General features: G+C 39.9%; 1 protein-coding gene across 5 annotated transcripts; it reads left to right on the plus strand.

The window, feature by feature from the left end:
• The first annotated feature begins 1,324 nt into the window (after window positions 1–1,324).
• Window positions 1,325–13,546, plus strand: FDFT1 (farnesyl-diphosphate farnesyltransferase 1). 5 transcript variants are annotated; one of them, XM_026686014.2, is made up of 8 exons: window positions 1,325–1,819; window positions 4,166–4,263; window positions 5,379–5,562; window positions 7,081–7,209; window positions 7,795–7,986; window positions 9,907–10,083; window positions 11,585–11,737; window positions 12,955–13,546. In XM_026686014.2, exons 1-8 carry the CDS (start codon window positions 1,718–1,720, stop codon window positions 13,174–13,176), a joined length of 1,257 nt encoding a protein of 418 aa, XP_026541799.1. In that variant the 5' UTR covers window positions 1,325–1,717; the 3' UTR covers window positions 13,177–13,546. The 5 variants fall into 5 exon arrangements, with proteins under 5 accessions (XP_026541799.1, XP_087816683.1, XP_026541800.1 ...); XM_026686015.2 differs by lacking the exon at window positions 4,166–4,263 and having other exon boundaries at window positions 1,682–1,819; XM_026686013.2 differs by lacking the exon at window positions 1,325–1,819 and having other exon boundaries at window positions 3,687–4,263.
• Window positions 13,547–13,966: the final 420 nt, after the last annotated feature.

Genomic DNA, 13,966 nt, shown 5'->3' on the forward strand with positions numbered 1-13,966 from the left:
CCCATCATTCTGGTCATGGGAAGAGTGTCAAAACAAAGCATTTGCCAAAATCTGGATTCCTTCAGTTGTTTTCATTAACACTATGATCCTCAAACACCAAACTTGTTGAAAATTATGGGCCAATTGATTTGGAGGACACCAAGTTGGGGATCTCAAGTAGCAAATGTACAAATAAGGGAATGGATGGGTAGATGGGTTTATTTTATGCTAAATCATAATATTGCATGTTTGTAAATAATTAATGATAACTGATAATTGAATAACGCCTTGATTAAAACAAATGGCTTGTGATTTCTATAGAATTTACTCTCAATAATTTTTTTCATTATTCAGCCACTAGCTAATTCCAGAAACATAAGAGTCTGATGGTATTTTAACTTTTTCATCTACTTCCATTGAATTGGCATTGCCTTTTGACACAGGAATTATTTGAATATGGAGCAGCAAGTCAGTTTTTGCATTCCCTCAGTATACTTACAATGTTCTAGTGATCTATTCCTTAAGTTTTCCCTTCATCCAAGTGTCATCAGAACATTTATGGTGATTGCTATTTTTCCCAGTGATTGTAATTTCCACTCTTCTAGTCTAACATTTCTCATTATATATTCCAGTTATAAGTTAAATAAATGATGTGGCGGTAATCAATCTTTCATCATAGATAAAATCTAGGCAGCTGCTATGAGTCCAAACTGACCTGATGGCAAATAATCAATTTCAATCTACTGTTGAATCACTTAATTGCTCCAGATTCCATTCTACCACTTCTTTCTGCCCATTATATAAATTCTTCAGTGGAGAGAGGTCTACATTCTTCAGTAGTCAGAGGAGACAGTAGACACCCACATTTTGAGATCTTTCCACACAAAAAAAAACCCTATACAGAAAAAAAAAGTCCTTTGTGGCATGATCTGATTTTCCATTCGATGTTTGCAACATGAACTCTGGAGTTCATATTGAAGGCTCCTTGTACATCTGGACATTCTTGTTCCATTTACTATCTAAATCTGGACTGCAAAACCTTGAGATTTATCTTACCACCTTGAGTAATAACTGCTATTACTAACCAAACCGGATTTGTAGGACGACATATCTTGATGTCCTTCTTTGCACAAAGAAAAACATTGCCCGGCTCCTTTAAGAAACCCGGCGACTTCGAAATCAATCCTGCCATTTTAGGCCGCCTATGGCCGAGCACTGAACCAACCAAGAGATAGTGACGGATCGCCACACCAGCCCGAAATGGTTTAATTGGCTGCCGTCTTCCTGGTGCGAGGACCGCGCGGCTACCGAGCTTCCTATCAACCTACCGAATTGGAGGTGCTGCCTGCTGATTGGTTGCTGCTAGGGGACTAACGCTGGCAGAGAAGTAACACACCGTAACCGGTGTGGGTCGGAAGATAGCTTTGGGTTGAACCTCCCCTCGGTCGGAGAAGTGAAATAGAATTGCAGGCGGCGTGTAGTGGAGGCGGGGGGAAATTACCTCGCTTCTGGAAACCCCTAGCCGGGGGAAAAGAAAAACAGGAGCAACCAAATGAAGAGAGAGAGAGGAAAAATTGACGTCGGAAATTAGAAGTGGGGGCGAGGGGTAGGAAGCAAAAGGCAGGTGGCACAGTTAGAAAAAAAGGGGCAGGAGAAGGAGAGAAGGAATCTTCTGCTCTTGAAAGTCTTTCTTCAACAGCAACACCGTCCCTGCCTCGCCAGGTCAACGCAGAAGTCAATGGAGCTGCTAAAGAGATGGCTGGGTCATCCAGAGGAGATCTACAATCTGGTGAAATTTAAAATGGGTGGATACAAGACAGTAATGCCCAAAATGGATCAAGTGAGTTGGGCTTTTTATTTTATTCCTTTGGTTAGTTTTTTTTCTGCTGAGGCACAAGAACACTCAAGAGTTTTTGTTTCTTTTTTTATGGATAAGGCAGCTGGAGAATTAATGTATAGCATTCATTATTTATTAGGTGATATGACTAGCTTTTAGTATTCTTGAATTGTTCTTTTCAAAAGTTCATTTGCTTGTCAATATCTTTGAAAACATATTTTATGGGAAACAAATGCTAGACAGCTTTGTTTACCCTCTGTGTGGGTGTATCTGCTTCCATAAAATTACATGATATTGAAGCTTGGTTCCCAATGTAATTTTTATTTTTGCTTTTAAAAAGTAGCTAAAAGGAAGCAAGAATAAAAGTCGTAGAAGAAAATGGGATCTAATTCTTCTTGTCCAATTCATCCATGCTCCCAATGATGATATTCAGAAGAAGAAATAAATGTAGTTTTTTAAAATGAAAGTTGATTAAATCTCTATTAGTGGTGGCTGCTGTTATTGGTCTATTATGTATTTCTCTAGTTAGAACTAAGGAAATGACACATTATTGAAAATTAGAGGATGGATCCTGATAAAGTATTGACTGATAATTGTTTACTGAATTTTCCTCCCCAGATGATTGGGGAAACTAAAACAATAAGCTTTAGGTTTGCAAAGCAATTATAGCATACATTATAGTTTCTTGGATTACAATGTATGCCATTTATCATTTTTAGAATGAAACATCTGCAAGAAAACAATCACCCTCAGAGACCACCAAAGGCACCTTAATTCAACCCTGAGTTATAAATATTCTCTTCTGTCAGTATTCGAGGAAAGTTAGTGGTTTTGTTTGTTTTCAGATTCAGCAATTATACTGCCGCTAGGAAAAAGTGGCCAAGGAAATAGGAAGATAACAATAAAATGTTCACTCCAGAGCCATGTTCACGCAGTGCACTTCTTACTAATTTTTTTGAGTTACTTAATTTACAATTTGCTGATCAGAGCAAAGCTAATCAAGGTCAAGGTTAACCAAGCTTAATGTGTTGTACAAATGCATTTTCTTGGCTTTGTTAAAGCATGTTATGGCAATCCCTTTACTACTTGGATAAGGGGACCCAGTGGTTGTTTGGGTGCTAGCATAAAATCATAGAGTATGAGTTGGGAGCAATAGGCTTTTCAGTACAACTCTGTTTCAGTATAGGGGATGTACTGAGCTATCCCATTAGGTGACTATCCAGACCTGATTTGAAAATTCCCATCAAGGGAGAGGAGAGACTATCACTAGTTCAGGTAGACCATTCCAACCATCAGGTGTTCTGAAAATTCCCCCCAAAGTCAGTGGTAATATCCTTTAATTTCAACACATTGCATTTTATTCTGTTGTCAGTTTCAGCAGAAAACAACTCATTCCCTTGCACAGGACAGCCTTTTAAACTATTACTTGCATGCCCTAATTTTCACTTTTACAAGCAATTATTTCTTCAAGGATGGTGCTGATCAGTCCTTTGCCATTTTGGATGGCACGGTTCACAAACTCTTCTAAGATAGGTTTGTTTCAATTCATGATTGGAAAGCCCACCACGGCTAGCTTCACACCCCACCCCAAGTAATGTGAACAAAGCATATTATGGTTTAGCACGATGTGGAATTCCAACATTCATCATAAGGGCTGGCTATGTGGTTTGCAAACCATGCTTTAGGATTAAAAAAAAAAAATCTTGCTAGTTGGATTTATTCAATAAAAAAGTATTATGGCACTAAATAAGCCTATATGTGATGCGAACTCGGCAGATGGTAAGGTTTGTTTCCCCGACGCGGAGGCGCTTTGAATTTAGCGGGATTTGCCCCGAAAGAAAGGTTGGATAAAAGCGCACTTCGAGCCTTCCCTCCCGATGTGCACATAACAGCACTCGTTCCTTCGGCCTGGAAGGCGGGGCGCTCCATGCACGTCACCCTGCCGGGTGGGCGGGGCCTGTGCCGTAGAGGAGAAGAAAAACATTACCAATCTGAAAGGGGGCGGGGGGGCGTGTCTAACTTCGGGGGCGTCCCGGAAGTACTTCGATGCTCCGTAGCCCCCAGGCACGAGGGGCCCTGTGAGGGGTGGCCCGCTAGCCGTGTGCCTCTCCGGCCTTGTATGCCTTTTCCATGGCCAGCTGCAGCTCCAAAGCCGCCACGTCCCTTTTCAAGCGAACCTTGGCCTTTTCCCCACCGCGTGCAGGCGGCGGCGGCGGCGGGGGCTCGAGTTCCTGCCTGACTGGCGGTGGCCGGTTGCGGACCTGCGGCGGTACCCCTCGTCTCCCGCAACGCTCGCGGCCTCGCTTTCTGTTCTCTCAGGCTGCGCCTCCGCCTCTGCTCCTTTTGCAGGACTCGCTCAGCGATAGCCTCCGGGTGTGTTACAAGTACTTGAACCAAACCAGTCGGAGCTTCGCCGCCGTCATCCAAGCGCTGGACGGGGAGTTACGGTGAGGGTTTTTGTTGCGTGTATGATTCTTATTTCCTTGCTGGGAAAAGGGAATAACGGAGTGACTTTTGGGCAGTATTCGCCAACCTGATACTGAGGATCTTCATCACTCATAATTCCCGGCGGAGGAGGAAAAAGAAATCTGTTGTGATTTGCTGATAGCAAAAAATGAAACACATCTACTTTTTACAAAGTTAGGCTATTCTGATTTGTACCCGTTCTTGTTTTTGCTGACTGGTGGTGGTTTAGCTTCAACAGGAGACGGTAGAGCTCTTGTGAAAAACATTCGTTATATGCATCCACTGAAGTTAGGCTCTGGCTGCAATTATTATCCATTGACTTTAAGCTTTCCCACTACCGGAGGTGGTAAAATTAATCCGTTTGTGATCTCTTTCCTTACCCTACACATAAGAAAAAGCCTTTTAGAATTTTGGGAACATCCCATGATTTGCATCGACTGGTGCTCAAAAAGTAGTAAATATAGACTACAATCCACCCTTTCCCAATTCTTTTAAGTTGGGAATATTTAAATAAAAATCAGAAAGCAAATTCAGGGTTTATTATTACTGAGATGTTCACATTTTATTATAATATTATAGAGTATATGCAGTCTACTACCATTATATTTATTATAGTTTATGATACGATCCATGGAACTTTAAAGAAAGGTTTCATTGCAGAGACCACAATTCTTTTAGTGTAAAATCTATTAGCAGTTGACAATAGCTGAAGTCGGCAGTTAATAGGATCAGAGCCAAATCCTAGCAGGTTGTTTCCTTTGTTTTCTTTCATATCTAGTACTTTGACCTGGAAGAACATATGCTTATTATTAATCCTTTGTGGGTGCCTGGAGAAATAAGATTCAGCTATCACAAACTGTTCTGTTGCTTCAGGTTAAATGCTCAATATATGGCTTTAAACAGAATGCAGTTGTTTTGAATTGCATCAGACTTAAGTGGGAAATGATGCTGTTCATTCCGTACAGGTATGTTGTGCTTTTTTCTATGAACAAATGAGACATGGAGTTTTATACTGATTAATGTTGGACAGAACAAATTATTTTTCTCTTTCCTCTGGCATCTAAATCACAAACAATCCTTTTCCTTTTCTCTGTAGCCATGCAGTGTGCATCTTCTATTTGGTTCTCCGAGCTCTGGATACTGTGGAAGATGACATGACTATCAGTCTTGAAGCTAAGGTCCCCATGTTACACAATTTTCACTCCTACTTATATCAGCCAGACTGGAAATTTATGGACAGCAGAGAGAAGGACAGACAGGTGCTGGAAGACTTTCCAACTGTGAGTGGTGCCTCTCATGCATTTATGCAGTTAAAATATCCCTGCTCTAAGGCTCTTTTCCCCTGACTTCAGTAAGTGCGAGAGAGATCAGTCTCTTAAAATCAGATATATTAGCATCTGTTTGGAAGTGTGAAAGTTCCCTGTCCTGGAACTTTAGAGGTACCATTTCAAAAAAAATGAAATCAGGACTGTCCAGTTGCTTTTATATATACATTTGCTTTTCATGGTACTATATTAGATGTGTGAGAAACTGGTGCACTTACCTGAAGGATTGCAACTGGTGCAATCCTTCCATCACATACTTGGTGAAACTGGTGCAACCCTTACTTAACATACATAACTTGAGTATCTAGATTCAGTAAGTTTTTTCTTTGAGCTCACATGCATTGAGGATGTGTAATGTGGAGCAGAGTTGATAATTAGTAGTAAGTGGCCTCCCAGGTAGTTTTTAGTGGCTATCAGGATTGTTTAGGATTCTGCTGAGAAATTTTATGGCGAATTACAAGTGCTTCCTTTTCATTTCAAGCTAAATTTTGGTAGAAAACAACAAAATACATTGGATAGGCACAATACAAATTAAACTTAAGGTTTTTCCCAAAACATGTCTGTATATTTCTGTGTTATCATTACTATGATGCCTGAAAAATGATTTTAAAAATCTGCAAAAGAATTATGCATAAGAATTTACAAGACACTCTCATGTTGTCATGGCATTGTCAGCGTGATGTATTGTGACTTTTTTGCCCTTCGCTGAACCGGGCGTGGCCAGCGTGCAATGCTTCCGGCCTGCGGGCCATGAGTTTGATGCCCCTGGTCTAATGGTTATTGCCAGCCTCAGAATCCCTGGTAAACATTAGGAGGCAACAGTTGAAGAACATGTTTATACTTAGGACCTTCCTGAATATTTGTGGCTGGTCACTAGATGGGTTTTTAGCCTGATGTTGCCAGTTACTTACTTTCATGGCACATTGCCAAAAACATGCTGTGTAATGTAATTTGTAATATAAATTAAACTCTGACACTGATTTAATTTCCAAAACAAGTATTCTTTTTAAATAATTGGAGTCTTTTGTAGGCATTGCGCTCAAGAGGAAAGGAAGTAGCAACAATTAAGGAATAGCTTTCAAATAGTTATGTATCCTTGCTAATTAAGTTTGCAGAACTAATTATATAAGTAAGAAAAATCATGTTGCCATTATTTCTTTGGAAGTAGTATGATCTGCTTTAAACTTGAGTGCATTGCTTTTGGTCCTCCTGGATAGAAATAACTTGCCCAAATATCTCTTTTCTAAGAATATTTCCTGTATTGCTCAGAGGAAATATATATGATATTTGATTGTTGTAAATTCAAGATTAAAGGACTGCTGAAATATTTTTAACTTTACGTGCACGGAACCTAAAATGAGCTAGCATTTTTGAGCTTATCAATTCAGAAATTATTATTTTTTTTGGGGGGGGGGAGGCAGGAAGAGACACATGTATCATTTTTTATTATCCCATTTCTTTTCTTGCCTTTAGATTTCCCTAGAGTTCCGGAATTTGGCAAAAGTCTATCAAGATGTGATTGCTGACATTTGTCACAAGATGGGTCTTGGTATGGCAGAGTTTTTGGAAAAGAAGATGAATTCTACCAAAGAGTGGGACAAGGTGAGTGAGTTGGGAGGGAGAGTATCCTAGCAAACCTGTATACTAGCTATAACCATTAACTTTACAATACAGAGACCATCAAAGTCTTCTATTCAGTGAGGCTTTTAATGTATAATGCATGGGAACAGAATATTTAAGGAGAAACAATACAAGTGGATAGCTTCTATAGGTCCAGGGAAAAATGGTACTCAGACTGATGTTGGGGGATGTTTCTTTAGCTCAAAGGAGATGATCCCTGCATTTTAGGTGTCTTGGAACTGGAATTGGTCTTCGATATGGATTTACTTCTCTCATTACCATAAGGCTGGCATAAAGAACTTTCATCACCCAAGATCTGTTGTAAACTTTGAGTGACATATCATGACCACATCCTCTTAAAATGAACAGCCCTACGAATTGTATTGGCAAGGTTCTGGGGTTTTAAAGGCTGAACTTTTGGCTCTTAAATTTACTCCAAAACATATATTACTTTAGCAAAAGTAATTCAAGAAGGAAATTGTAAAGTTTGGTAGCTGCAGCCTTCATGGATTGAACTAGATTTTTAAAAAAACATCTTAATAAAGCTCTGAATGTTCCAACCTATAGTATTGCCACTATGTTGCTGGCCTGGTGGGAATTGGCCTCTCCCGGCTCTTCTCTGCCTCAGAATTAGAAGATCCTGTTGTCGGTCACGACGTAGAATTGGCCAACTCCATGGGACTCTTTCTGCAGAAAACCAACATCATTAGGGACTATCTGGAGGACCAACTGGTGGGCAGAGAATTCTGGCCCAAAGAGGTAAAAGAAAAAAGTATGATGTGAGGAAGAGGTCTTAACTCACTGGTATGAATGTGTACAGCATGCAAAAGCTACTAGATTCCATCCTGATTTATGCTGTTTAATTGATGTAGAATACGTGGGTAACTTTTCTTGCCCAGGGATCGCTTGTGGATTTGAGGCTGCATATATCTACATATAAGGTGATTTCATTCACATGTAAGATATTCCAATTGTCCCTAAGACTGGTGGAGTAAGATTGAATTTTGTCTCTTGATATCAGAGCTAATGCTTCCCTACTGCTAATTGCAGCAGGGAAATATCCTGTCTCTCTTTATAACTATTGTTACTGCAGTTTTGGTTACTAATTATGGCTGCTACCCATACACACGCACTTATTTCTCCCCCTCATCTCAGCTGTTTCACGTAGGCCACTAGTGCTTGCTAAGCTGCCTTGGTCCTGGAGTCTTGGCCTTCTTAATGGCTGCTTCTCCCTGTCCCCCATGGCTGGAAGTCCTCTCCCCCCAGGCCTGGGTCCAATCAATGAGAGGGATAACTAGAAAGCTAGTGAACAATATTTCCCACACATAGTGGGGTGAGGAGAAGGTCTGTGCCTTCAAGCCCCTGGTAGGTTTCCATGCACTAATGGACCTTGTGGCCAGTTAAGGCCTCCTGGCCCATAGCAAATTTCTATGCAATAGCCTAATTTCTGTGAGCCTCCCAGAGCCTTGAGGTACTCCCATGGAATCACTTAATGACCATAACAGGAAGAGCCAAGATTGCAGTTGCTGAGCTAAGTGGTCACTTGGACATCTTGTTTAACAGCTGCTTTGTGATCAAGATTCCGGTCCCAATTGTGGTCAGAAGTTGAGGACGATCTATATTTTAAAGATCAAAGTAGAGAAGAAAAATAATGAGCAGTCTGGCATACAAAAACAAGTGGGGAAAATATGAATTGGCGTTCTTATTTTAAATTATAAAGAAAGGACTGCTTACTTATTATTCACTGTTACTGTGGGAAGATAACAACTTGAAACAGTGTTCCCTAATCTCAACAACTTTAAGATGTGTGGATTTCAACTTCTAGAATTCCCCAGCCAGCTGGAGTGTTGAAGTCCACACATTTCAAAGTTGATGAAATTGTGAAACATTGATTTAGAGCAGCGGTCCCCAACCTTTCTGGCTCCGCGAACTGGCAGGGGTGGAGAAAGATGATTCTGCATGCACCCACACTGCTTGCACAAATGAAGCTTTGTGCACTCGTCCACCACTTGCATGGCCAGGTTCCCAATAGGCTGCGGACTAGAGATTGGGGATCCCTGACTTAGAGCATGCAAGCTTTTGGGGCTAAATAAAAGATTCAGTAACTTTGCTCTTGGATTAAGCATAGGTTTTTGAGCTTAGTTGAGTGGAATAGCTAATTAGACATGACAAGGATGATTATGTGTTGCTCTGATCTAATTTGTACTTTACATAATGGTGGGTCATTGTTGGAAATCTTCATTGTTACTTGGAGGCATCAGTGATTTGCTCAAAGAGCCTTCAGGACAAGACATGTTTAGGGGTGGGATTCAACCAGTGTAACAACCGGTTTGGTGAGTGCGTGCTTTGTGCGCGCAGACAGCATTTGTAACTCATCTTCTGCTGCAAGCCATGCGTGTAAAACAGATGACTGCTGTGCGAATCAACTGAGCTGGAAAACCCAGAAATAAAGCACAGACAACAGCTGATCGTCAGAGCGAACTGGTTCCCTCACAGCTGATCTTAGGAGATACCAGTTCACCCGAACCGGGCTGAACCGGTAGAATCTCACCCCAGACATGTCCAATAAGCATAATCCCTGCAAAATTAGTTTGTGAAAACCAGCAAATCTCAGGTGCTCAGTAATTTTGAAATTCTGCAAAAGTGGCCTCAACAACCTTGACCTCTTGGTGTTCCTAGGTTTGGAGCAAGTATGTGAAGAAGCTGTCAGATCTGGCTAAGCCGGAGAACATTGACAAAGCCGTCCAGTGTATGAATGAGCTCATTACCAACGCCCTATATCATGTTCCTGATGTCTTGACATATTTGTCCCGCTTGAAGAATCAAAGTGTGTTCAATTTCTGTGCTATTCCACAGGTAACTTGAATTGTCTTTTTACTTTTGTTTACTTATTACATTTATATCCTGCCAAATCTATCAAGGATTCCTGGCAGTTCGCGATTAACAAAGCAACCATAGTTCAAAAAGTCAGTTAAAATATTCACAGTAAATAAAATAATACTTAGGAGTAGGAGTAATAGCAAAATTAATTACTAAATGCCTTTTGGAGGAGATCTGTCTTAACTATCTTCTGGATCATCAATAAAAAAGGGGACCAATCTGATTTTTAAATGAATGAGTTCCAAATCAACAATGCCTCTTAGAATTCCAGATCAAGCCTAACTTGGTTGATCTTAAAAAGCTTTGAATTTAGTTAATGTATTTTGGTTGAGAGATTGCTAGAAAGGTTAGGGTTGTAGGCTAGAAAATATCCTGGAAAAAGGCAGTAAATAATTTTACTCTGCTAAGCATACATGAAGTAGATAGTGGATTAGAAGACTAATCAGGCTATTTTAAAATAGACTTGGATGACATGAGATTCATCATGTGATGGGAACCCATTGTCATAGCAGTATGACAAAAAAAAAAACCATTGGGTTATTCATTTGTCATATTGAGTCTAACAAAATGAAAAAGGATAGAAAAATGCATTATGTATACATTTTTGTATGGCACGTGTAGTCTTTTCTATTTTATTGCTGGGACTAACTTTGTAAACCTAAGTTAACAAAAACAAGTTACTGTGTATATAAAACCTTTTAGGCCTACCTGTACTTATGGCATAGTATAACACTTGTTTCATGTAACTTGCTAATAAAGTGGCTAGACTCCTACAACATGCTGAAAAACACTTGATTTTGTCTTACTTAGACAGTGGTATCAAAACCTTAAACACAAAGACTTTTATGGGGTTCTGGTTTGTTACCTTGTAAGAAGGTGCATTCCTCTTGAGGTACTTCATGATGATGCCCTGTCCATTAGGCCCTAAGGAATCTGTCCAGGAACATAGCATTCCTTTCTGTTGTTGTTGTTGAACATCTTGCTATTTATTATTCATTCACTGTTCTTGCCATGAATATTGGGTGTATATACTGTATGTTTATATGTATGTATAAAGAGAGCCAGTTTGTTGTAATGGTTAAGGCATCAGGCTAGAAGACTGAGTTCTACTCCCACCTTAGCCACAAAGCCAGCTGAATGACCTTGGACCAGTCATTTTTTCTCAGCCCTATAAAGGAGGCAGTGGCAACCACTTCTGAAAAACTTTGCCAATAAAATTGCATGGATTTGTCCAGGCAATGTCCAATAATTGGACACAACTGAACAGAAGGGAAAAATGTTTTATCACATTTATGTAGCTGTCCTTACACATGTAACTTTCTAGACTATTTTATAAAACTCATTAATCAGCATATTAATCTTCATAAATAATCTTTTTTTAAAAGAAAAGCTGTTTTTTTCTTTGGAGCCTGATTGTGCACAACTACACAAACACCTGCTCTTGATCATAAGCCCTTTATCTTCTCTTTCCTGCTAGGTGATGGCTATAGCCACTTTGGCAGCCTGCTACAACAACCAACAGATCTTCAAAGGTGTGGTGAAGATTCGAAAGGGACAAGCAGTCACATTGATGATGGATGCTACTAACATACAGGCTGTTAAAACCATCATGTACCAGTATATGGAAGAGGTGAGTTGGGAGAACCTCGTTATTCAGTTCCTGATGCCTTTTAGTGGGGAAGGTTGAGTTAGAATGGATAATCACCTGCTTTTTTACTTTGAAACTCTGTAAAAGTGCACAGCATGATGTAAAGCTTAGGAGGTTGGATTTGGTCTAGGATGGTCTAGCTTTGATATTCAGGAGATGGCTTTGCTTCAATAACATGCTAAGACTGAATCTAGGGGAAGATAACTCAACATGATTGTAAATGAAAATTCAGCATTTACAGTTGCTGTCATTAAAACATTGCAGATTATGAAGGAGTTGTCACCATTATTGTGACCTCTTGCCAGATTCCTCACTGACGTTGCTTGTAAGAAGCTGGCAAAGGTTGAAAATTCTGATTATGTGACTGCAGGGGGCTCTGCCACCAACATAAGTATGAGGACGGCTCAGAACCACCATTCGTTTAGCACCATTATATGATTGAATAATGCTGACAAGTAGTCATTAAGCAAGGACCATCTGTTGGGGTTATTCCATATATTTGCTGCTATGAATTCCTTCAAAAAAAAAAGTAAACTAAAATATATACTATTTCCAACATGGAGAGCACATGGGATTTGGAAAAGTCATGGAGCAGAAAGGACTGAATTGGTATAATGAAATCCTCTCTCCCACGAATCTCCTCCATGCTATTTGTCCTTCCAAGTGTCCCTTATATTTTTCACTAGCTAATAAGGAGTGAAAGAGAAAAAAGAAAGGAATGGAAAAAGGTTGCTGGTTTCTCATGGGAATTGTTTGTGAGGAGGTGAGAGAGGCGTGACTATTTCATAGAAACATAGCTAAAGCTTTGGCTTGGCAAAAAAAATTAGAATACCACAAATTCACATAGCCCTGTGTACAGACTTGTTTAACAACTGTTCTTTATCTAGCAGTGCAAGTTCCTTTCCTTTTCTTTAGCAAAATTACAGATATGCCAAACTCGTCCTATGGAAACACAAAATGGGGCTCTAATGATGATCTAAAAAGCCCAGATTTAATATTGTATTGCAAATTAAGATTGTGAGATGGCATCAACTGGCAGTGTCAAACAATCCATAAATGTGTTTCTACTAGAAAAGCGAAATGGAATTGTTTCATTAACCTGTGATGTATTGTTCAATACTTTGAACTTACTGATTATCCGTGATTTCTATTTTCTTTCTTTAGTTATGGTATCTTAAATGATTTCTCTTTCTCACTAGATCTGCCAGAAGGTCCCAAGCACAGACCCTTCCTCCGCCAAAACTCAACAGATCATCAACACTGTCCAATCCATGAGCTTACCCAGTGGTACCCTGGTCTCCCGGACCCATTATTCACCCCTCTATTTTTCCTGCATTATGATTTTAGCTGCCTTGAGCTGGCAATATCTGAACACTGTCTCAAAAGCAGCAGAGGAGTATGTGCACACTGGTGAGAACTGAGAGTGGAGCTCTCTTGCGCTGCGTTTGGAAGGGGAATATTTTGAAATGGGAGAACTTTTTGGAGTCCCAGGAATGTAAGGAACAGGACTGCGAATGTTTTGCTGCAAGCTGACTGAACTGGAAGCCTTCAGTTAAAAGCATCTGCTGCTGGTTTTGAAGCCTCTTAACAGTTTCCCATGGAGACATTTGCTTTTTTCCCAGCTAAACTAGCTACAGCAAATTTGTTTGAGTCTTACTGAGTGTTTTCTTTTCTGCAGTTTGCTCTGCATTTGTTTTTGATGTAGAGTGTTTTTTTAACTCTTGATGTTTCAAAGTGTTTGTGAATTTTGACACTAAAAATGTGGTAATAAAACCACTCCTCTTGCTGTAATTTGAGCACTGCATTTTCTGTTCAAAAAAACTTCCAAAGCCTGTACTATGTCTTAAGTTGCACTAATTTAGGAATTCGTCCTTAACATTAAGTTTGGAGATAGATATTTGCCTTTGTTATTTTTTCTTTTCCATAAACGTTATTGTGCCTCTTGTAAAAGGTTTCTATATTGTAATATGCAAGGAATTTTGGTAGCCAAGAGAGGAAAGTTATATAAATCGGTGAGGTAGGGCAAAACTGTGGGCTCTTCTACAGTAAAGCTGCCCACTCCTGAAGTAGAGATCAGCACTGAGAATCAGAATACTTTTAAAATCTTCTGTAGACTTGGAGAAGTTCTAGTTTGGGATAGCATGCAAAGTAGGGCTGTGAGAATTTTGGAAGGTGCGGACAATATCTTCACATAGCAGCTTCCCTTTGCAG

This window comes from Notechis scutatus, chromosome 1 (assembly GCF_049901735.1).
Source record: "Notechis scutatus isolate UNSWTSFEM ecotype Mainland chromosome 1, rNotScu1.2, whole genome shotgun sequence".
NCBI classification, from domain to species: Eukaryota; Metazoa; Chordata; class Lepidosauria; order Squamata; family Elapidae; genus Notechis; species Notechis scutatus.